Raw genomic sequence first — 25704 nt, forward strand, 5'->3', positions numbered from 1 at the left:
TGGTGATGACGTTGCCACCATATATTTTGTCTTGCCTTCATTGAAGTGCAGCCCAAAATCCCGCACCAATTTCCGCCTGCTCGATCTGGATGAAGGCAGTGTGTACGTCTCGGGTCGTTCTCCCAATGATGTAATGCCAGTAGTTGGGTGGACTTAAATAGGATCGTACCCCTCGCATTTACCTCAGCATCACGGATCACTTTCTCCAGAGTCAGGTTAAAGAGGACGTATGATAAGACATCCCCTTGTCGTAGACCATTGTTTATGTTGAATGGTCTTGAGAGTGATCCTGCTGTTTTTATCTGGCCTCGCACATTAGTCAGGATCAGCCTAGTCAGCGTCATTACTTTCGTCGGGATACCGAATTCTCTCATAGCCGTGTACAGTTTTACCCTAGCTTTGCTATCATAGACGGCTTTGGATGAAAAGATGAAGCAACTGATGTCCATATTACAACAGTTTTTCCTTCGCTTGCCGATCTGTTGCTGATTTGCCTGAAATGAAGGCTCATTGATGTGGGCCTATGATGTCCTAAGCGTATGAGGCTATCCAGCCTAGCAAGATAGCGGAGAATATCTTAGAGATGGTACTCACCAATGTGATAGCTCTATAATTGCTATACTGTGAGATATCTCCACTGTCATATAGGAGATAGATAATGCCTCGTTGCCAATCGTCAGGCATTGATTCGCTGTCCCACACCTTGAGCACAAGTTGATGAACCACTTGGTGTAATTGGTCGCCTCCATATTTAACCAATTCGGCTGTAATTCCATCGGCTACTGGCGACTTATGATTTTTAAGCCGATGAATTGCACGGACCGTTTCTTCTATACTTAATGGTGGCAGTATTTGTCCATCGTCTTCAGTTGGCGGGACCTCCAACTCACCGATGTTCTGGTTGTTCAGTAATTCATCAAAATACTTAACCCATCGCTCCAATATGCCCATTCTGTCGGAAATCAGATTTCCCTCTTTGTCTCGGCAGGATGAGCATCGAGGTGTATAAGGCTTCATCCTGCTGACTGTTTGGTAAAACTTCCGCGCCTGGTGCGGTTGCTCCTTGTACTTTTCTAGCTCACAGACTTGTTGGTTCTCCCAGGCTTCCTTTTTCCGTCTGTCAAGTCGCTTCTTCGTTCGACGGAGTTCGTGATAAGTCTCTGCGCGTGCCCGTGTACTTTGAGATTGCAACATTACTCGGTGTACAGTATTCTTCCGTTCCGTTGCTCGCTTACATTCATCGTCGAACCAGCCGTTCCGACTTATCTGCAGTTGGGGTTAAGTATCTTTGTGGCCGTATCAATGATAACGTTCTTCAGGTGGTTGTGAAGATCATGTGTTGATGCTTCATCTTCAGGATCTGTGTTGACTGCGGTTATTTCAGAGGGGATTGTAGGTGGTGTCGTAATTCGAGCTCGGAGCAATATGCCAACGAGATAGTGGTCTGAGTCTATATTGGCACCCCTATATATTCTAACATTCATCAAGGCTGAGAAGTGGCGACATTCAATCAGCACGTGGTCAATTTGGTTGAAAGTGGTCCGGTTTGGAGAGGCCCACATATGTTTGCGGACCGCTTTCCATGCAAACTAGGTGCTTCCAACAACCATTTAGTGCTAGATTGCTAACTGAATAATGCACAGTCCCTATGTAAGCTATGGAAGCGGACGTATCGCCTGAATACATGCTCCTTGCCTACTTGACTGTTGAAATCTCCAAGTATGATTTTCATATCATACTTGGGACAGGTTCGAGGGTCCGGTAAACTGCCTCGTAGAAGCTATCCTTTTCCGACACTGCAGTCTCCTTTGTAGGGGCGTGAACGTTTATGAGGCTTATATTTCTAAACTGACCTCGCTTATATTTTTAAAACCGATAACAGCAGGTTTCATTTTTTGGCTGACTAAGAAACGTACTCCGAGGACATGGTTTACAGGATGGCCGCTATAATATATAGTGTAGCGACTCTTCTCCAGGAAACCGGTCCCTGTTCATCCCATCTCCTGCAACGCTGTTACATCAGCCTTGTATTGGGACAGGATATCGGCTAGCTGCTCAGCAGCATTCGGTCTGTACAGGGAGCGCACGTTCCATGAGAAAATGCGCAAATCGTTAATCCGTTGTCGTTGCCGGGTTCGTCGTTGTAAGATCCATCCTGTCCGAGTCTCCTTTCGTGGCTTCGTGACATCGGTTTTCCCTGTAGGGTTGTCAGCCCTACACAACCCCCAACCTTGAGGACCAGTTCGTACATTTTGTTCCGTTTTTAGGCGCGGGAGACTCGCCTTCATCCTTCTCCGTCTGCAACTTTTCGTTAAGAAAAGCTCCCAGCGCTCACCACGTGAGGTGGAGATAGGGTTTGTTAGTAGAGCTGTTAGTGTTGGTTCATCAGGCGTTTACCAAGTTTTATGCTCCATCGTGGGTACCAATCTACGTTTCGTCCTGGGACCTATACTACCCTTTGACCGCGATAAAGTTATAAAAGATTAAAATAGTCGCTTCAGCGCGAATCCTAAGACTTTGAATGTCAGTAGCACGCGCATATATTACGTACTAGGTACTAATGGGACATGGGATATAAAGCCTTTCATACCTGAAGCATTTAGCTTCTGGTTTTCCGACTTGTTTATAGAAATATGGAAAGCATTTGATCGCGAGCCACCAAAACTCCGACAACATATAATGCCAGAAGAACTCGTGCCGTGGGATCGCGTGCTCTCCCAAGTTGTAAGGGCTGTGGTAGATACATCAAAGCCGGATAGTGTCTCTTTCGGTGTTCATCAGGGAAGCACCTTCCCGCTGTTCATCAAGGAACCCCTGCCCCACAAGAACGGAAGCGAGGATATTGTGTTACATCTGAGTAGTAACCACGTCTGAAAAGTTACGAGAAGATTTGCTTAAACATCGGAGCCGACGGGAAACGACCGAACAACGATGGCTTGACAAAATAGATGGTGATGTGAGCGGTTCTCAACACCATCGGACCGAGCCTATGGTCGAAGAGTGACGAATTTGACCTAGACGAACCGATACCGCTACTGAATGAGACAAACGACGAGGTATCTAAAAAAATTCATTTTTTTTCCTCTTATTTTAGTTTATCTTACTTAAATCCATCGTGAAATCACTACGCCACGGAAATTAAAATTTAAATGAAAATTGAATCTAGGAATGTTTCTAACTTAATCCACCAAGCATTTAACCTTAATTTTCAACAGATTACATTTTCTCATGACTATTTTTTTGCTGAACCGCCACACAAACATAGTATCACTAACTGTAGTTGTCTTTCCATCCATGGTATAATACAATTTCAAAAGTTAAGGTCATGGCTTTTGAAAAACTACCGCGAATGCATCTAATTTTTGACACCGCGATTCATAAATAACTCTCCAAATTCAAGACCTGGTTCCCCGACAGAACAGAAATTGTTGAAATTCGAATGAGTTGCATAATTTCCAGCAGATGAAAATATTACAAAATTATCACTTTGGTTGTTATGCAAACTTTCACTTTCTACAAGTTCCATGAAATTGGGTGTCGGTAGTGAAGCGATGTGCGTTTCATTGAGCATGAGGAGATAAGAGATTCGTTTAATTGAACCATGAATTACGTATGTATGCCAGGTTCGAACTTTAATTTTCATTAACTTCTCATTAGAAATAGTCAAGCCTCATAAAGAAAAGTTTAAGCCAACATTTATATTTTTTTGATAAGGTAAAGTAAATTGCAATAATGGAAGTCCATGCAAACATTATGCAAATGTTAACAAAAAAACAAACAAATTGAATTTTCCAATAGTGAAGGAATTAATTGGGCGACACTAATTAGTAAATAAGTCAATAAGTAAAGAGAAACAAGTTCTACCAGTGAGCCGGGTTATGATTCAACTCGCTACCTGTATTCTAATATCAGTCGCGGGAATTCACATAAATTTTTGTTTAAATTGAATGACCGAAGAATTATTTCAATATTTCTATTATCACCTAATGCCAATTAATTTATCACCATTTATGAATTATTGGCAAGTTGTACTCTACAATGAAATTCACTGGAATTACTCGTCAATAGCAAGTTATTAGCAGTGATTTATCATATTTATCCGGAAGATCTACCATTCGACAAAAACGATAATCTAATATGTAATCGATCTATGCACGACCGAATTCCATGCCACCTTGACGTTCGATGGATTCTAAAAAAAAATCTTTCTTGATCGTCATGGAAGATCGCAGCAGTTAAAATCCCCAGAGCAGTATTGTACTTGGTTAAAAACTAGTTACGCAATGCATGCAAATTCCTCAATTTACAACGACGCAACTTCAGTCATGCAAAAAATACAATTTTATGCTTAGTAATGGTTCTATCTTGAATTTCAAATGAATAAAAATCTACAAGACTCAAGAATCTGAAAAAAACATTGGGAAGAAGACTTTTCGGGTATTCACTTTACTACGCAGTCCTTTTCAGTGGTAAAATTTACAACAGACTAAGAACAAGTCGGGAAACCGGAAGCTGGACGCTTCAGGTACGAAAGGTTTTGTGTATTTCTTAGTACGTAGTGCGTAATATATCCATATATGATGTCAAAGTATCCACTTTCGGGTGATATTGCCATTCATAGTCTCTAATTTTCAAAGAAGCAGCAATTTTGACATATTATAACTTTGTTAGTAATAGTGTGCAAAATTTCGTGGTGCTAGGATGAACTTGTTTCCAGCCAATTATAAAACAAGTCGGGAAACCGGAAGCTAGACACTTCAGGTATGAAAGGTTTTGTGTATTTCTTTTATAAAGAGGTTTGAGTGTGCATTTGTCCCATTAGTATGTAGCACGTAACATACGCATATATTATGTGAAAATATACACTTTCAAGTGATATTGACATTCAAAGTCTTGAATTTGCACAGAAGCGACAGCTTCACCAAATTTGGCAAGATTATGCTCTATGCTGTAGTTTATATTGCTGAAAAGTTTAGTGATTTTAGGGTGAACTTAAGGGGGTTTCCCAGCCAATTACTAAAAATTATAGTAATGTACTATTATTAACTTTATTTGAAGAGATATCGGTATGGAAGATATAGTGGCAACCTCCTGATTTTTTTCAAACTTTTCGGTTTAGTAGTTTCTGAGAATGGCCCCCTTAAAGAAATGATCCTTTCAAACACCGTACTCCCCACCTTTCTAAAAAATATCAAAACTAAGACCGGCTTCAAAGTACTAACGGAGACCTTTAATTTGATACCCCACATGACCATATTTGTTGGAAAAAAATGTTACACCCCCCTTTTGTAATCGTAAACGTAAAAGGATGTAACTCACTGTATGTGTGAGCGTTCACATTTCCCACCTTTCTACCAAATTTGGTGTCAATCGCTGTAACCGTCTCCGAGAAAAACGCGTGTGACGGACAGACGGACAGACAGACAGACAGTAATCCGATTTTAATAAGGTTTTGTGTTTACACGGAAGATAAGACGAGAAAAAAAACAAGTCGGAAAACCGGAAACTTCAGCTATAAAAGGTTCTGTCTTTCTCCATGTGAGGAACATAACGCAGTTCTCCATTGACTGATAGCATTAACTCGAGATATTTAAATCGTTCAGTTCAATAGCAGTAACCTGCCCAAAACTGAGCGGTTTAAATATTTCGGGTCAATGCTATCAGCCAATGGAGAAATTGTTTCACGCATTAATGGTAAGCGATACGTTGGTTTCATACGCTGGATGGGAATTTAAAGGCCTCGCGATTACATCCTGATCAGGCATTTGATAAAATAAAATGACGAAACCGATCAAGACGAGCCGACCCCGCTTGTGAACGGCACAAAGGCTGAAGAAAAAGAAAAAGATGTGAGGAGCGACGACAGCTCCGTATCACATAGCTAAAAATTCCATTGACCTCTATTTTTTAGAAAGCAATTTAAATAAATCATTTGATGGAAATCCCTGTATTGATAATAGTCAACCTCATACGCTTCACACTCTGAGTTTAATATTATTAGCAAATGCGAAGAATTTAACCTACAACAGATACAAAAAAGCGCTAGGGAGAAATAGATTCTTCATGAATGGAATTTTAATATTTCATTCGAATGTCAATTATTCCCGTTAATTATGACGTCAGCATCTTATTTGTATGGAAATTGATAAGTTTGAGCTGTTATAACTTTGGCACTAATACTATTAGTAAGTTTACTTGAACAGATATCGAAATGGGCCATATTTTGAAACCTACATTTCATCTAATCGAACCATCCTGATTTTTTTTCGGATTTTTGGGTTGGGTAGTTTCCGAAAATGAATCCTGTCTCACTTTAACTGCGTACATTTTGACTCCTTACTCGCGCACTTTGCAATTCATGCCAAAACTAGTGTCAGTTTCAGAAAGTACTAATCGAGATCTTTTATTTGATACCCTACACGGCTATATCCGGTGAAATTTTTTGTTAAATCCCCCCTTTCCATGTACGAGGAGCCCAATTTTAAACTCCACCTAAATTTATGTCGCAATTTCTTTATACGTACCCCATATATTGCTCGTTGTGACTATATAGAAGCCTTGAGAAACACAAAGTTTATACGATAGTATGAATGCATCTTTAAGTTAAGAATAACAAAAAAAAATTACAAAATACATTTTTATTTTTTTTAAATTAAAGAAAATTACATTCTTATTGTGCAATTTCTATATACGCACTTGTACTTTCAAGCCTATTAAAATAAATAAACGCATATTGGCTAGTTACTAATATTTTGTTTTGCCCCCATTGGAACTTATGACTTCGAAAATTCGATTTAAGGTTGAAGCTATTAAATTTTTAAAGTGTTTTCTTCGATTTGGTCCCAACATTCTGAAATTTTTTTCTTTAAGTCAAATACGGAGCTAAATCGGCCTTCATTCGCACAGACTTTCCTTGCAAGTATCCCCCATTAAGATCAGGACTTCGATGTGACCACTGTACATTTTTTATTTGTCATTTAAAAATGATTCCGTATATACAGAAGCATGTACTGGCGGCGTTGTCATGTTGGAAATTCCAGTCAATGTTATTATTCTCATCTAAATGCGGCATCAAAATGGCTCCCAGAAGCTTAGTATAAATTAGTGAGTTCATTTTGGTTGGTGCGATTCTCTGTGGAAGGTTACTGGGAAAAGAAAATGGCCCCCAAACCACCGCCACCTCCAAAGTGGCGACTCATTCGAGGAGTTTCATTTTTTTTAGATCATGCCAAAATTAGCGCATTTTCCAGTTGGACCGCAAAGGTTGAATTTCTTATCATCCGAAAAAATTACTGCCTTTCATTCTTCTTCCTATTTCATCCATGATCTAGCCAATTTGAGACGAGCCTTATTATGTGTCGGTGTTTTTAGCAGGCTTTTTATATTTAATGCTGTTATCAGCATGGAAAATCTGTTGCATCCGTCTCTTTTCAATAGGAAGAAGTAATTTCGAAATGATCTGGAAAGAACCAAAGTTTATTTCTAGTACTTCCTCCTTAATCAGGGCGATTTCTCTCTTCCCGATTTTTAAGGTTTTGGTTGAAACAAAACCTTATTAGAATCGAGTCGACGTCTGTCTATCTGTCCGTCTGTCTGTCTGTCACAGCCGATTTATTCGGAAACAGCTGGACCGATTGTCACGAAAATTAGTAAGGGTATGTGATCTGTTGTTCCTTTTACATGCAGCAAGTGGCGCCACTTTGTGTTAAGTTTAAGAGGGGGCTCCTCATACATGTGAATGGAAGGCGCAAATCTTTTTTTTTTCATAAAATGCGGCCATGTGGTATCAAATGAAAGGGCTCAGTTAGTACTTTTCGAAACTGGTTCCATATTTGACATCGGGTGAAACATAGAGGAGTGAGGGCTGAAAATATGACCCCCAAAAAGTGTAACAGGTCTCCTTCTCAGAACCTATCCAACCGAAAAATGTACGTCTTGCAGTTTGGAAAGATATGAAGGAATACGTTGGATTTGCAGTTATATATGGAAAGAAAAATGTGCGTTGAAGTTTTTTACGTAAGATGAACACAAAACTTATATACCCGAAGCGTGAGCTTCCGGTATTCCGACTTGTTTTATTTCCACGCGGATATTTTTTTTTGTATCGTATTTTCCCTTAAATCTAAAGAAATTCCCTACAGCTCCGTCGGATCTACCAATTTCCCTTAACATCGCTCTCGCTGTGCAGCCTGAATTTCCCGTTCTAGCAAGTTGACGTTTTTCTTCTTCGGTTAACAATTTTCCACGAGGCATCGCTATAATCTAAGTTGACAAAATTAAAATTGAGCACTATTTTACGTAGAACACTACAAAATTTCACGTCACACCTTTTAATTACAAAAAAAAAACTTTCAAAAGTAATTTTATAGGCGTTTTAGCTACCTGGGTATATAGAAATTGCACACTTGCAAATGAATGCTTTCGACCAGAAACAAAATATCATACAACATTTTTCAGCTGAACTAAATGCCGCTGTCGTAACGAATTCTCAAGAAACGAAGGAACTTATATTCCCTTCAATTGTTTCACACAATCTTCGCATTCTATGCATTTTCTAAGAAAAAGGAAAAAAATGTGACTGCGTATATAGAAATTGCGCTCACTCTAGTTGGATTTTGATGAAACTTGGCATGCGTATGCACGATACTGTCCTCTATGCTGGTGTATTTTTTTTAGTACTCTTCCTCCTCCTCCTCCTTCATCTCTCGAGGCTTAGATTTCACATAAGTGTTTTACAAAAAACTTTGAAAAGGGCTGGGGAGAAGTAGATTCTTCATAAATGCGACTTTAACATTTCACGCGAATGTCAATTATTATCGTTAACTATGACGTCAGCATCTTGTTTGTATGGCTTTGGTAGCAGTAAATTCGAGTCGAGTCCGATTTAAGTTCACCCAACTATTGGCCTATGCTGACGATATCGACATCATGGGAAGAACCACCCGAGACGTACAAACTGCCTTCATCCAGATCGAGCAGGCGGCGCGAGATCTTGGGCTGCACATCAATGAAGGCAAGACAAAATATATGGTGGCAACGTCAACCAATAAATCGCACTGGTCAAACAGGAAGAATAAGGATAGGGGAATACAACTTTGAGACCGTTGATAATTTCTCCTATCTGGGGTCGAAAATCACAACCGATAACAGCTACGATGATCAAATCCGCGCACGGTTGTTGTCAGCCAACAGAGCCTATTTCAGCTTACAAAGACTTCCGCTCGAAACGTCTCACCATAGGGTCAAAGCTCTTACTGTACAAGACTATGATCTTGCCAGTCCTCATGTATTCGTCGGAAACTTGAGTTCTTAACAAGAAAAATTGTGAACTCTTGGCCGCGTTTGAGAGAAGAATCCTCTGAAGAATTTTTGGCCCCCTATATGAGGATGGACGATTCCGTAGCCTACACAATGACGAAATCTATGAGCGATACCATGATCGTCAGGTTGTGGATAAAATTCGGCTCAATAGGTTACGGTGGGCGGGTCACTTAATCCGTATGGATGAGGATGATCCCACCCGGAAAGTCTATAAGGGCAATATCTATGGTAGAAAAAGAAGACGAGGCAGACCCTGCCTAAGATGGAGCGATGGCGTGGGTCGGGACCTCGGCACAAAACCGGGATGTCTGGAGTTCCTTATTAAGGCAGACCTAGATCGGATACCGGTTGTTGCACCGTTGATGATGATGAAATTCGAGCGAAATTGCCAAGTTTGAACTGCTGTAACTTTGGCGTTAATGGCCAGATTTCCATGAATTACGGCACGTGTGTACGAAATATTGTCCTTTATGGTGACTGGTACTAAATTTGGTAGTTCTAAGATGAATTTGAGGTGTTTTTTTAGTCAATTTTGTAAAAGTTGGTAATATACTATTAGTAAATTTATTTGAGCAGATATCGCACTTTCCTGATTTTTTCGGTCGGGTAGTTTCCGAAAATGAGTCCTGTCTTACTTTAAGTGCGTACCTTTTGACTCCTTACTCGGGCAGTTTGCAATTCACCTCAAAACTAATAGCAGATTCGGAAAGTACTAATTGACACTTTTCATTCGATATGCCACATGACTATATTCGATGAAAAAAATGTTTACATCCCCCCTTTACATGTATGGAGGGCCCTCCTTTAAGCTGCACGCAAATTTATGTCACTCCCTGTATGTGTAGGATTTTATAGTTCCCATATATCCACCAAATTTCATTCGGATCGGTTTAGCCGTTTTGGAGGAAAGTGTGTGTGGCAGACAGACAGTGAATCGATTTTAATAAGGTTTTGTTTTACACAAAACCTTAAAAAGCAATACCGTCTGTTGGGTTGGTAATCACTAGTTTGTTTCAAAATCGATCAGTAGATACCTGGGGATAATGATCGATGCCAAGTTGAGCTTCAAGGCACCTTGACTATACCCTATAGTGTGGTATTTGGTGATTATCGCGGGGATGATTCCCTTGGAACTTCTACCAGAGAAGGAAGTTGAATCCGGCCGAAGTGAAAGCGGGCTTACGAAAAGCCACTAGGAAAGGGCTTTACAGGAAATCGCAGCAACGGTGAGATAATTGCGAAAAAGGCCGCTAGACCCTTACTCTGATCCCGCGTAGGAGTCAATCGAAAACACGGAGAATTGAACTGCCACCTAACATAGTTCCTTACATGACACTGTGGATACAGGAAGTACTTGTATCGCTTCGGATTGGATAATTCTCTAGACTGCTCCGAATACGCAGCTACACCCGAGGACCCAAAGCATGTTATGTTTCATTGTCGAAGATTCGCGATTGACAGAGGGAGGCTAAACGACGCCCTCAACGCAGTTATCGGACCCCATAGCTCCAAGGAAAAGATGCTGAGGTTCGAAGTAAATTGGAGTATGATAAACGCAAGAGTAACCACCGTACAGGAAAAATTGAAGGACCGGATCCAGCCCGGAAAGTACGACGGTCGCGTGACTTAGTTGTGCTGGTGTAAACCGGAGCCCTCTTCACGAAGTAATACTTCACGGTGGTCCCGCACTGATATGGGCGGGGAAGTGGACATAGTTATGATTTCCACCTCCACCTACCAAAACAAAAAAACTTGTTTAGATATTGATGAATCTATATTTGGAAAGCTTCAAGTGCTTCAAGCTGTCCTGACACAAATTCAATATACTGAGTTGGGATGGTAGGGAGTGAGATATACTGCCAAAAAAAACAGCAGTAGCATATAGTAGGCATACTTTCCTCTATCTACGTTCTGTGTTAAATGTACAATTTTGTTAGTAAACTCATTTGACAAGGTGAATTACTGCAATATTTAATCGATTTTGACATTAAAAAAACAAAAACCACAAATGCCTGTCAGAATATATAAAAAAAGTAATTTACTATCAGGATGACTTTTATTTTACTATACTTTGAAATAATCTGCGGCAATTTAGAAAATAATGTAAGATTGAAATAAAAGCAATTTATAGCTAAGGTCGAGAAAGTTCAAAATAACTAACTAATCGAGACTTATGGTTGGCAATATGTAACCACTCATTTTAGTTCCACAACCACCACAAGATTATACATTTTCTCCAGGAAATATCACATTATTTATATTTAATAAACAAAACTTAAAAATAAATAACAAAAAATAAAGTCGACATACCTTCTCAACGTCAGGAATTTCTACTTTTTCATCACTAAAGTAAGTAGACAGTGCAGTATTCTCGGTGGGCGGCGAAGAGTTGATCGAATACATATTCATCTTTTGGCCATTTCGTGTCGTTGATTGATCAGAGACATCTTCCTCAAACGCTTGATTTGTCGCCATTCTATAATAGAATAATAGAAAAATGAATAAAAATAAGAGAATATGCCAACGCAGCGGCTACAACTAACTACAATATTTCAGGGTCCGCAAATCACAATCACAACATCACTCAAGCATAATTTCAATAAAACACATTTGCAAATTTTCAGATGTGATTATAACCACTACTAGAGATAGCAATCACAACTTTAAATCAAATAATTGTATTAGAATTAATACTTTTTTGGGCCGTTTTATATTCACTGAACGATCACATTTTTGACGATTTTAACAACAATACGTTGTACCTATTTGGAGGAAGCACAATATGCTAATAGTAACAAAGTTTCGAATACTGTGTCCAACTTCGAGTTTTTGTGGATATTTTTCCAGTAGTATATAATAATATAAAAAGTAATAGATCCCTACCCAAACGAATCTCTATTTGAATTTTCCACTATTGAAATAAATTATATAAAGCAAGAAATTGCACTAGTTTGCGAACGTTGTGAGCTACGGGAAAACAACTGTAGAACAATTTACACTCCACGGCACAATTATGGTTAACAAGCATAAGCGGTGTCAATGTCAAGGTGGCCCTGCAAATGAGGCAGCTAAGCGATAATTTGTTACTCGTGGAAGCGCCTGATTTTGTAACTGAATCTAGTGTTATGAGAAGAAGATTGCTGGGATTGTAGGTGACGTAATGATGATTTGCTCCGTCTGATACAATTGTAGATCCACCTAGAATACGAATTTAATGTCTGAACATATAAACCTTGTTCTTCATTGGGCCCTGCTTCCATAGAACTTCCAAGATACAAACTACGCTCATCGGATATGTAAACATTAGAACACCACATGTAAATATAGATAAAAGAACCACGAATTACAACCGGAGAAATGAGCTCCTATGTGACGCTCGATATATCAACCTTTTCTTTTTTTAGTAATAACTAGTCGGGAAACCGGAAGCTAGACGCTTCAGGTATGAAAGATTTTGTTTGCTTCTTCTGTGAGTATACTTGGATGCAGAACTAGCCCATTTGTACGTAGCCCGTTATGTATATGCATTTAGCATGTCAGACTACTCACCTTAGTGTGTTATTGATATTTAATATACTATTATTAACTTAATTTGGCCAGATATCGACATCGAGAATTTTGATTTTTGATTTTTTTCAGATTTTTCGGTTTAGTAGTTTCTGAGAATGGGTCCGTTAAAGGCATCATCAATTTCCACCCCTCCCATACCCCGCTTTTCTAACAATAATCTCAAAACTAGGACCGGCTTCGGAAAGTACTAATCGAAACCTTTCATGTGATACCCTACATGACTACATTCGGTGAAAAAAAATTTTACATCCCCATTTTGCATGTACCCCCTAAATCTCAACGTAGAAGGATATCATTCACTGCATGCCTCGGTGTTCACAGTTCCCACCTTCTCACCAAATTTCGTGTCAATCGGTATAGCTGTTTCTAAGAAAAGTGCATGTGACAGACAGATAGGAAGCAAGAATTATCTGCCAACGATCTAGAGGAAGACCAGACTTCAACGAGAAACGGCAAGTATAGGTGAACCTTCGAAGTAGGCTTAAGCAGGCTATACGGACCAGCAAACGAGAATGCTTCAAGGAACCTTGCGCAGAGGCAGACCAAAGCCCCTGGGGAACAGCGTACAGGATAGTTTTGAAGAAGATGAGAGGGTGAACACCACAACTGACCCCTTTTGCTCGATATCGCGATGGCGCTCTTCCCCCCGAGTAAAGGGGAACGCAAACAACACAAGCAAGCATTGGACGTCGACACCATACCTGTGATAACTGAGGAGGAACTTGCGCAAATTTGCCGAAAAATTGGTGATAACAAAGGACCCGTCTGGATGCGGTTCCCAATACAACTCTTAAACTCGCTGTTAAGACCAGACCTGGTATGGGTAAAAATGTCAACACGATCGATTGAACAGAATTTTAGTTGAATTGTGGTTTGGAGAAAAATGCGTTTAAAATTTAAGTTTTGTATGCACGTCAATATGGCGCGTGCTCTTCTAGTTACTGTAACTTGGAAATTATTTTGAATTGCGATATGAAATTTCTTTAAAAATATATATAGAAGAAAACATATGAAAACAGCCTTAAGCAAGAAATAGTCTCAAAATCCGCGAAGCACTCTTCTTCAATGTCGGGTTGAAGTCCCTCCCGAAATGAATATAATAGCATAACCTAAAGTCGGAGAGAATTTTTGGAAATGGATACCATTACGTAGCCTAGATACTGTTAGGCCCTGAAAATTTTATCTAAAATCAGTGATAAAATTGTGTCTGAATGACACACCTATAGTCATTCATGTAATGTCGCAAAAGTATCGCTATAGGTGCCGCTTATGCCTCCGCAAATATAGACGTGGCCTCGAGAACGACTGAATAGAATAACGCAAAACCTGGCTATAATAAACCATGATAACGACAGTCTTGTGAAAGTTTTTGAAGGTGCGATTGCAATTCAGCAAACCTAAAGATCTATTTTCCGAGAGTGTTTTAGAAGTTTCGTTACAATTAGGGGATTATCATCGAGATCATTCACCATGCTAGTATTATACATATATCGCATGTTCACTCCTTTTGCAAAGTAGCTCATCCACACAGTCTCTTTATTGTTATTATTTTTTTCCCAGTATATTTTTATTTGTGCTTCAATTTCATTATCATCGCAATGCATGCTACGCAAGTGATAACCCTACAGAAGTGAAACAAACAGAAAATCAAATATAAACATCCTGAACAGCCGGAGTTCGAGCCTGAGGCAACGAGATTAAGAGACTGACACTCAATCAGCTCAGCCACCGCTCCATTATGCCATTATTCCTAGTATGTATCAATTTTCTCAAAATTATTTGGAGTTCAGAGAACCCGAAAAAATTAAAAATAGACCACCGAATACGGTATTATATTTCTAGAATAACAGGTTTACCAACTTACCATTTCAGTTAGCACTAAGTAAAAAGATTGAACACAGAAATATACGCCGACTTAATGGAAACATTTGAGGTCTCTGCCTCTCATTATATCACAGTTGTACGCTAGTACAAAGAACATCCACAGAAAATAAACACCGCGAAAGTCGCCCATCATATACTTCTCACACGGAAAGCAACGAAGTGAAAATCGAAGACTTAAATCTAGCTAACCAAAGATAGTCACTATCAGATATTTAGTTAGGCAGTGTCAAAGCAATCATGAAATAATTTAATTACCGAAAAATGCCATATAAAAAAAGTATCCGCATGGTAGGCTTGTCTCCTTTGAAGTAGAGATTTAAAATGCGCAATTTTGACCACCTTCCCTCCTAGTATAGCATAGTGTTACGGTCTTTAATGTAGTGCTCTTATCCACTTCTAGGTCTAGATCTCATTGGGTTCTTGGTCCACCGATTATTATTATTATTAGTAAAAATTTACTAAGGGTGTTCCCAACTTGTCCCAAAAGGCAACTAAATTATATATGTAGAAGTTAGTGAACTAGCCACTTGCAAATTTCGAACTATAGTTATGCTATAGAAATGTCAGATTGATTTTTAGATTTCTGCAACTATCAATGCGTCGTCGTTTGCGGCACATTGTTCCAGCACAAAGCATAAGGTCAGCTGGGTTTCAATCCAGGGCAGAGGCAATTCATCACCTTTGTCCTGAGAGTAGCGAAAGTGGCTACGAATGCTTTCTTCATTCGCGTCCAACGTAGCAAAAGAATTATATCTTTACTTTGCTCAGGGAAGTAAAAGCTTTCTCAAATAAAGACAATTTGATTTCGGTACCATATATTGCATCACCAAATAATTTATAGACTTTTAATAGTTCTGTGAGGGACGTTAAACGCAGGGTCCTCATTCACGATCACGAGCAGTTTAAAGGGAGTTGTATATCATCGCTGACGTCCTTCATGATGCCTTAGCTAGAATACGTGGATTGATTCAATGGAGAACCACCTTCATCAAAACGTTCCCGGAATTACCACCACGTGGCGCTATTATTGACGCGATTTAAGAGTGTCCTCCCGGAACCGCGTGAATCAAATTTGCCTTTGCATCAGCTTTCTCGAAACTGCATATTGAAAATCGACTGCCACCATAGCCAAAAAATCTATCCAACGAAATTCTTTGAAATTTTCACGACTTATTCAGAACATATTTCTACGCTCCGCAAACTAGGATAATTGCGATTCATTCAGTAATTTTTTTTATTAATTAAAGAAGCCGTAAAAAAACACCAATAATCCTAGTTTGCGGACTGTAGTTAAGTCAGCACGATAAAATGCCGTTTACTTTTTTTCGTTAAAATGACCCCAGCGCGCTCTAGCGTGGCAGCAGAAAAACACCTTTTTTTGGAGATGGCTGTATAAATTGCTCTGTATTTCAATAATGAACTATGCGATCCAACTGGGAAAATTACTACTAATTTCTAAACAGGTCGGGAACCGGAAGCTAGACGCTTCAGGTATGAAAGGTTTTGTGTATTTCTTTTATAAAGAGGTTTGAGTGTGCATTTGTCCCATTAGTATGTAGTACGTAATATATGCATATATTATGCGAAAATATCAACTTTCAAGTGATATTGACATTCATAGTCTTGAATTTGCAGAGAAGCGACAGCTTTGACCTAGTATAACTTTGTTAGCAATAGTGCGATTTTCACCAAATTTGGCAGGATCGTGCTCTATGCGTTAGCCTACATTGCTGCTCCGTGAATCTAGGGTGAACTTAAGGGGGGTTTCCCTGTCAATTATTAAAAATTATAGTAATGTATTATTATTAACTTTATTTGAACAGGTATCGGTATGGAGGGTATTTCGGAGCCTAGGCACCATATAGTGGCAGTCCCCTGATTTTTTTTCAGATTTTTCGGATGAATAGTTTCTGACAATGGGTTCGTTAAAAAAATTATCACTTTCAACTCCCCGCACCCCCGACTTTTCTAACAAATCACAGTTCCCATCTTTCTACCAAATTTGGTGTCAATTGCTACAACCGTCTCCGAGAAAAATACGTGCGACGGACAGACAGACAGTAAACCGATTGTAACAAGGTTTTGTGTTTACACAAAAAGAAAAAAAAACGGCCTTCACACGGGATGACCCCCTTAATTTATTTCTTTTTTGCCACATCTGTTATTGAGATCCCCTGCAAATTTGTCTGTATACTTGTTTTCGAGTTTTTACTCTTTACTTATTTTATAATTTTAAAGATGTACCAGTTTGCATTTAAAAAAGATGGCTGAATGCGTCCCAAGAGTCATTACTGAAGACAGGACGTAGCTCTATGACTTCGACATGTAATCCAGGCATCAGGCGGATGACATGCGACAAATGCACATGTCGAAAAAGACACAGTTTGTCGCCGGAAAAGAGGCCGATGTCATAAATACCTGCAAGCTTTTCACAAAACACAAATATCACTCAACAGCCAACGAATCTATCTTATTTGGGGGGAGGGGGGCTACTTGAAAACTCCAAATTCTCACCCAATAAGGCCATAAAATCCAATATCCCAAATGACAATAAGTGGGTTGCTTCAGAAACACATGGTGCAGACTGTTCGGTGAGTCCTGGAGACAACTGAAACAGATTTCAACTAACCGTCAACAACGATGCGTACGAGCGGTTGATGAGCTATTCAGAATTAAGGCTAATTAATGATGATGATAGTCGAACAAAATAATTGGAGGATAACAACAATGTAGACGTCTGAAATAAAGCGAGTTTCTGTACTTCTTTTAGGATAAAAAGATGAAGGTAAGATAGCAATATTCAATTGTTATAAACCATATCTTAAAATAAAAAAAAATATCTCTCAAAGTATATTTAGTGTACATAGAACGACGCTATAGCACAAATCTCAGCAGCTAAGGATTTGTGACAAAATAACCAATGTACTCCTGGTAGAGATAGCAACTCAACAATGTTCGCGTCTGCGTTTCACGATGTACAAAATAAATCCAACTAATAGAACTTTTTTTCGATCTTGCTTGCTTTGCAAGTAATAATAAGGGTCACATCGAAACCTAGGCACGCTAGAGACTTCCAGTACTCACTGGTACTGTCAGCTCCAAGGACGTCAACTTACACATATGCGAACGTTCTCTACGGAGTCAAACGTCGGTTGATCAGGAAGGTACCTAAATGTAGCTTTAGAAGTCATGATATTAAGTGACCACAAATAACATAAAACTGGGAAAAAGCAAATAAAAGAAATTGGGAAAAGTGTCTTACTTTTACGGTCCCTCTTAAATTGCTTGAAGAAAAAGAGAGTATAAAACCTCCATAACATAAGTCAAAATCTTTCCTATTTTTAAACAGGTCATAGAGTAGCTGTAAAAGACACCCTTAGAAGGATACCATTGCGGAAAACACAATACTTTATAATCCTAAATAATCGAAAAAAGTTCATTTCATGAGTCCAAAATAAGATGTTCAATTCTATCGAATGAATCATTCATTGCAATCAAGTTCCAACGACAGTAATATTGATTTCGAAATGGTTAACATCCGTGGCCCCGTTTCAGCAAAACATACAAAGGGTGGCTCAATGCAAGGGGGTGACAGGAAAAATCCCCGTTTCAATACAAAGCTTTTGTGTTACTTGTTACCATTTATAGCTACAAAAAAACTGACTATCTTATTACCTCATAATTATCTTTACATTTAGCTTGAACCACTCTTACGAAGGAAGCAAACAGACTTGATATATATCTGTCTGGTCTTTATCTTATCGTTTTAAAAAGAAATTAGAAATTCAAGTCTATTTTCGTCGTCACGTATATGTTTCAAAGAGGAAAAATGATATTTAATAGGCTTAATTGTGAACAACAACTGTATCACTTCAAGGATAAATATGATATGTGCGTAGACAGAACTAGATAAAGTTGCTGAGCCAGATGGGTAGAGCTGAAGGTAAATATTTCACTTGTTTTCAAGACGACTTTCAGATGATAATGAACCGCAAAGCGACACAACAACCATTAAACACTTCACCTAGTGATAATGCAATCATAATTGTGTATCGAAAAGATAAAATGTGGTTATTATAATTATTACTAATAATAATTGCTATAATACTAGTAAGGATCGGGTGAGTTAAAGCCCTTTATCATAGAAAAACCAGTTGAGAAGTAGAAGCTAGATGTGCCTGTTATGAAGGGCTTTGTGGTTTTCTGGAGTCAAGAACTTTCTGTTTACGAGTGTATCACTTTTGTTTATAGCTAAAAATTCAATTGTAAACTATTTTTAAAGACCGGTAAACCCGACAATTTTTGTCTGGAAAATATCGGTAGGATCGGTAATTTTAATAATTCACTTACGTTAGTATTTGCCTTTACAACGAAATAAATACCAAAACTCTACTAATCTACTAATATACTATATGTAAAGGGATTCACAGACCACATGTTCTCGCCAAATTTTGTGACAATATCTATGGTACAAATGCCGTGGAGGTCACTCAAGCAAAACCACCTATATTCAAGCGCCTAAGAAAGAAATATCTTAAATACGCCATTCGCAGCGGACGCATTCCAACAAATGATTATCCCATTGTAACGATATTGTGAGGTGTCAGACGCTGAGCAAGAAATAGGATAAAACCAAGCTCAATAGGATTTAAAGAACCGTATGTGCATGTGGCACTAAGGCTCTGCAGTCCTGCCTGGCAGATACCCTGAAAATATTCCTGGATCTCCACATTATCTGCAGTGCTGGCACACTACGTGAGCCCGGATATTTCACACTGAGTCCATACGGCCATAGCAATCTCCTAGAAAAAGTACCTTGGGAACTCTGGGTTTCAAAAACCGACGCGCTGAACAGTCTGGTCGGCGAGATCAAAGTCGCTCTCCTCTGTGTTCTAAGTCATAGGAACATTGAGTGAAATGAGCGGGACTAGCCAGAAGGAGTTCGGTTCATGGCAGTTCCTCGGTGGCTACATTCGGCGTCCCAATGGTAACTATCAAAGTTGGGATCTACTGCACTGCCTAACAGCCGCTGACTTCAGATGGCGAAACCTTACCACCTGCGCCAAGTAAAGGAGGATTTGAGTTTCCTATAAAAAGCTCCGATCACGACAGTTTTTGAGCCAGAGACGTGGAATTACGTACACGAGTACGACGGTCTGCACGAGGCATACCGCCAGATTTGTCATACTTTACATTCATATTGTTGAAATTACGGAGAGGAAAAAGAGTCTCTTAGGCACTTCGTTTGCGATTGTCCAACTCCAGCTAGATCTGAAAGGGGAGCTGCTATCGTTTATAAATTCTACGGGCTATCTCTAGAAGTCTGAACCAGGTGGCGTCTGCTTTCCTTGTTCTTCCCACAGCAGTCATTAGTAGTTTTTATGATCAAAACGGCGCGCCGCAGCCCCAATTGAGCCCGTCGGACTGGCCACTGATACCTTCCTCACCTTTCAACTCGCTGCGACGGTTGAATCGTCTTTGTCTCCTTATTTTGAGATGATTGGATTGCTTTTGCAATGTACACAAGGAGAGTACAAAAGTGATTACATGACTTTAGTGGCTCGTACGAGTTGCTAGCCTCGTGTAAAGCCACCTTCATCGTTGATATCCTGTCCTAACAGCCAGCATTTCGTAACTATTGAACCGGGATATTTGAAGCTAAGAAATTCGTAGCATTTGTATATATTTTATGAATGGGCCGAAGGAAATATTGGTATTGGCTCATAATTTTATTTGAAAGTTTTGTTCAGCGATAAAGCATACCTTATTTTAAATGGCTATGTTAATAAACAAAATTGGCGTAACTGTTGAAAGACCTTGACCATTATATCTAGATAAAGCTAACGTTTAGTGCTGTTAATGGGAAAGTGAAATCATTGGTTCATATGTTTTCAAAAATTTGAATGATTACATTTCTTCTTCAAAAAGTCACATGTCTACGCCGATAAATCAAAAGCAATTCAGGACTTGGAAGCCAACATTTAGTGCAAAGAATATTTAAAATTGGACCTCCATATTACGTCTCAGACACGCCAATTCTCAAAAAAAAAAATATTTTCAGCTCTGGCCAAGCTCTGGTCAATAAGGCGAATTTGCGCTCAATATAATTCATATTCATGTTGTGTTCTGCGAAAAATGTAAAAAGGAGCACTTAACATCTGCGAGCCGCTTCGGTCACGCTGCTCCCAGGGCAGAAGTCAAGCAGCGTCTGGCAATTCGCCTCTGCCCTGGCAAGAAACCGTAAAGCCGTCATCGCCTAATTTTTTCATAAAGTGGTAGCTTGGTATCCTAGAAATCTAGAGATTTAGTCGTTTTTATTACCGCCTTCCGCTTCCTATATGACATTATCATCTGTCATATGTCTTTATCATCTTTCCAGTATTTTTCGAAGTATTTCTTAAAAATTTACTTTATTTGTGAACAATACACAATAATAATTTTATTTCGAATCTGTTTTCTTTATTTCGTATAAGATAATTTCTACATTAAAAAAAGTTGCAAAAAAACCTTCAATTCCAACTGGACGAATAGTTATCAATAACCTGAGAAAAAAAAATTGTGAACTTTTGACCGCGTTCGAGAGAAAAATCCTCAGAAGAATTTTTGGCCCTTTACATGAGGAGGAACGATTCCCTAGCCTACATAACCACGAAATCTATGAGCGATACCATAACCGTCTGGTTGTCCGGCCCAACAGGTTGCGGTGGGCGGGTCACTTAATCCGTATAGATGAGGATGATCCAGCACGGAAACTCTGTACGGATAATATCTATAGTAGAAAAAGAAGATGAGGCAGACCCTGCCTGAGATGGAGCGATGGCCTAGGTCAGGACGCCAGACAGCTTTTAGGGACATCGAATTGGTGGACCTCGGCACAAAACCGGGGTGTCTGGAGTTCCTTATTAAGGCAGGCCTAGACCGGATACCGGCTGTTGCGCCGTTGATGATGATGAATGGTGACTATCAAGTTTGGACTCTACTGCACTACTTAACAATCGCTAACTTCCGATGGCGAAGACTTACCACCTGCACCATGGAAGGGAGGATTTGGGTTTCCTATAAAAAGATCCCATCACGAGAGTTTTTGGGCCAGATGCGTGGCAATACGTACACAATTACGGCGGTCTGCACGAGGCACTGGCCTGAACCATACCGCCAGACTCGACACACTTTACATTCGCATTGTCGAAGGAAGGAGAGGAAAAAGAATGCATTAGGCACTTCGTTTGCGAGCTAGATCCGGGCTGCGAACTCTAGGTAAACTATTCAGGGTGGGGAGCGGTTATCCTTCATAAATACTACGGACTATCTCTGAAGTCTACTCTCCTTGCTCTTCCCAAAGCAGACATTAGTAGTTTATGTTATCCTTCATAAATACTACGGACTATCTCTGAAGTCTGCTCCCCTTGCTCTTCCCAAAGCAGACATTAGTAGTTTATGTTATCAAAAGGGCGCACCGCAGCCCTAATTGAGCCCATCGGAGCGGCCACTAACACCTACCTACCTCACCTTTCAACTCGCTGCACCGGTTGAATCGTTCATCTCCTTATTTTGAGACACTTGAGCGCTAAACCCCAAAAGGTGGTTCCGTCGACCAAGAAAGGTGGGGGCAAGTTACTCGCTACTCTCCGACACCAAGTAGGATCCCCCTATCTTTCACCACATCATCAACGAAATGTGAGCATTTTCTGCCTGATTGTTACACATATACTCCGTGATCGTTTCTACAATTTAACAAAGCGTTCTTGGAAAAAGTGATTTGACATACTAAAGAAATAATCTTGACACTATAGAAAATTAAACTTCCAAGTGACGTAGAAAGATGTGAATCTAAAGGTTTTCAGTGAAGGATTTTTTGTTCAGTGATATAGGCTTTCAGTGGAGGATCTCTGGTCCAGTGATAAAACAACAAGATCGACAGATAAGTTCGTATGTGTTACTCGGTGCGAGTATGTCATGCAGTCGAGTATTGTGTGTCATATAGTCGAGTATGAATTAGCGCATTCCAATAAATAAGATTGCTTTTGCAATGTATACAAAAAGAGTACAAACGTGATTACATGACTTTTGTGACTCATACGGTGTAGGTGTGGTAAATCCTACTTGCCGTTCACAGTACTGACTATTGATTCAATGCAACAAATTCCCCCCTGACATAGAAACCACCCTATGAAATTGTAATAATGATTTCACTTAAACCATTCCTGGTATCGTAGAAATATAAAAATTTAATCGCTAATGAAACTGGTCTTTATTACGATCTTCCGCTTCGTATATGCCATAACTACCAAGTCTATATTATCTTTCCAGTATTTTTGGAAGTATCTCATGAAGATTTGCTTGATTTGTGGGCAATAAGCAGTAATAATTTTATTTGGAATCTGAAATCTAGACTAATAGTTGCCAATAACCGAGACACCAATTCATACTAATAATACGTACAAATCTACTTTATCAATATGACAAAGGTTAAAGAGGAACAGTATCGCTAAGTGGCCAAAATTTAATAAAAGCTTTTATTATAATCTATAGTCATTTGTACTAATGAATATATCATCATCATCATTAAAAGATGCAAAAACCAGTGCCCCGAACTCCAAATATCCCCGTCCACACCAAGGTTCACCAATCCGATATTCCTAGAAAAGTCTGGCATTCTGGACTAAGTTGCTACTCCATCTGAAAGAGGGTTTGACCTGTCTATTTTTATACGATAGATTGCGCCCCTGTATACTTTCCGGATTCGCCCACCGGGGCTTTCAGTGGAGCTCGTAAACGATTAATTTCCCATAAGCTGAGTACATCTTTTATTATTAATAACACCAGCTGATTAAGCATTCATGCAGACAAGACAAGGTAATTAGCAAACAATTCAGTATTGATACGAGCGTATTGGGTTATTGGCACCTTTATTCACGACTGATTTCTTTATCACTTAAATATATTCTTTTTATAAGGCACTACCCTTATTATGATGAACTATTCTACATAAAATGTCTCAAAATAAAATGCAAATGATGTAAACGTAGATGAATTTCGCATCTACTTTCCGCTGAATGAATTTTGAGATTGTAAAATTTTTGAAAATCCAGATTTATTAGGCCGTGAAATTGTGCAAGTATTTGTGAAAGAACGTATTGTTTTTTTATAGTACCAACCAGCCCTGTTAAAAAACATACAACACGCTTGGTAGATATACTGGCAACACATCCTGCCCCCATGGGTATGACCTTCATAAATCCAACTCATTTTATTCGGAAACAATAATAATTTGAATAAATGAAAAGTTGATGAAACGTTTTTGCACCAACTTTCGTTCTGCTTTTCTGAGAAAAAAGGGAATGTGGGGTATGAAACAAGGTTGGGACAAAGAAAAAAATTACCAATAAAAAGATAATACGCCCCAAATTGATCATCCCCAAAAACGAGCTATAATATAGGCAGAAACTCTTTAGAGGATCAAATCGCATCCCATTACTAGGAGAGAACGCCAACCTAATTAGGTTGATATCCTCAACAAGTAGGCTCCTGAACTTGCAGACGTGCCATGGCAAATCAGTCAAAAATGAAGTGAAGGCCAAAAAAGAATTGCATCAATGCAAGGCCCCACACTCCACACTTCCAACAAATGTCAAAACTAAGACCGGCTTCGGAAAGTACTAACCGAGACCTTTCATTTGTAACCCCACATGACTATACTTGGTGAAAAAAAAATTCACCAATCAATTGCTATAATTGTCTCAGAGAAAAGTGCGTGTGACGGACAGACAGGCAGACCTGTGGCTACCAAAAGAGAGATCGTATGCTGGAACTAAAAAGGTACAAAGAGAGCAAAGCCAAAAGCTTCCGCATCCAAGTCAAACATTTACTTGGGGAAAGCTCTGCCGTGCGTGCTCAAAAGCATGAGATCGCTATACAGGGCAAGGACTTAAATGAGGGCACTTCTAAGGCGGAAATCTACACTGCCCTAGCGGAGCAGTTCAAATTGCACGACTTGCAGAATGCATCCATTGTAAGCCTTAGAAAGTTGTATGAATGTGCACAGGCGGGCACCATCCGGCTGCCAGCAGAAGCAGCGCACAAGCTGCTGGATGTCGGGAAGGTTCGTATTGGATTGGTAGTTTGTCGTCTTAGAGTACAAATCTCATAGAAAAGATGCTTCACACCTAACGAGAGTGTGCGCAAGTGAGGTTGATCGGTCTAGCCGATGCACACGTTGTGGAGAAACAGGTCACATTGCTCGGGATTGTAACAAGGATTCCAAATGCATGTTGTGTGATGGAAAGGAGGGCCTAGACAGCAGGCATATTGCCGGAAGCGGCCCCTGTCCCGAGTTCAAAAGGACAGATTGGTTCTGGATGCAAAAGGACGAAAACCAAAAGTCATCGCCGGTAATTTCAATGCATGGGCCACAGAATGGGGAAGTTCACTGACCAATGCAAGAGGGCGTTGTCTCTTTCGCGCAGTTAGATATCATATTGGCTAACGATGATCAAGTTAATACTATACTTACCGGAAGGGGGGCCCGGTTCGGTTGTGAATCTGATTTTTGTTACTCCTTCACTAGCTCACGATATGTCCTGGAACGTCAGTGAACAGTACACCCATCGTGGTCACCAGGCAATACTTTTTGACGTGAGGAGCAAGTCAAGCGGCTGGACATTTGCTCATCCAAAAATTAGGAGAACGTCAGGTTTGTCTGCGAAAGCAATTGAAGCAAACTTTCATAGATGTGTGGTTGGACCAGGACACTATACAAGGTACACCATCGCAAAGAGCTCTCCATATCACGAAGTGTATCGCGAAGGCATGCGACTCATCGATGCAGAGACGTCATACTTTCCCCAGTAGAAGGCCCAACTGCTGGTCGAATAGTGAATTGTCAGATCTTCGGTCAGTGTGCCATCGGACCGGAAGCGAGGCTTAGAG

General features: G+C 39.6%; 1 protein-coding gene across 18 annotated transcripts in view; it reads right to left on the minus strand.

Moving 5' to 3' along the window:
* LOC119658610 (protein Malvolio) overlaps window positions 1–25704 on the minus strand; it is an 84728-nt gene that overhangs the window by 41851 nt on the left and 17173 nt on the right. For 15 of the 18 annotated variants that reach the window (XR_005250252.1, XR_005250254.1, XR_005250249.1 and 12 more), the window contains exon 2: window positions 11632–11797. Coding sequence is in view for 8 of the 18 variants with exons in the window: in XM_038066097.1 (XP_037922025.1) it covers window positions 11632–11796 (165 nt within the window). In the remaining 10 variants the exon portion in view is untranslated. The other 3 variants (XM_038066094.1, XM_038066093.1, XM_038066092.1) reach the window with 3 other exon arrangements.

This window comes from Hermetia illucens, chromosome 6 (assembly GCF_905115235.1).
Source record: "Hermetia illucens chromosome 6, iHerIll2.2.curated.20191125, whole genome shotgun sequence".
Taxonomy (NCBI): Eukaryota; Metazoa; Arthropoda; class Insecta; order Diptera; family Stratiomyidae; genus Hermetia; species Hermetia illucens.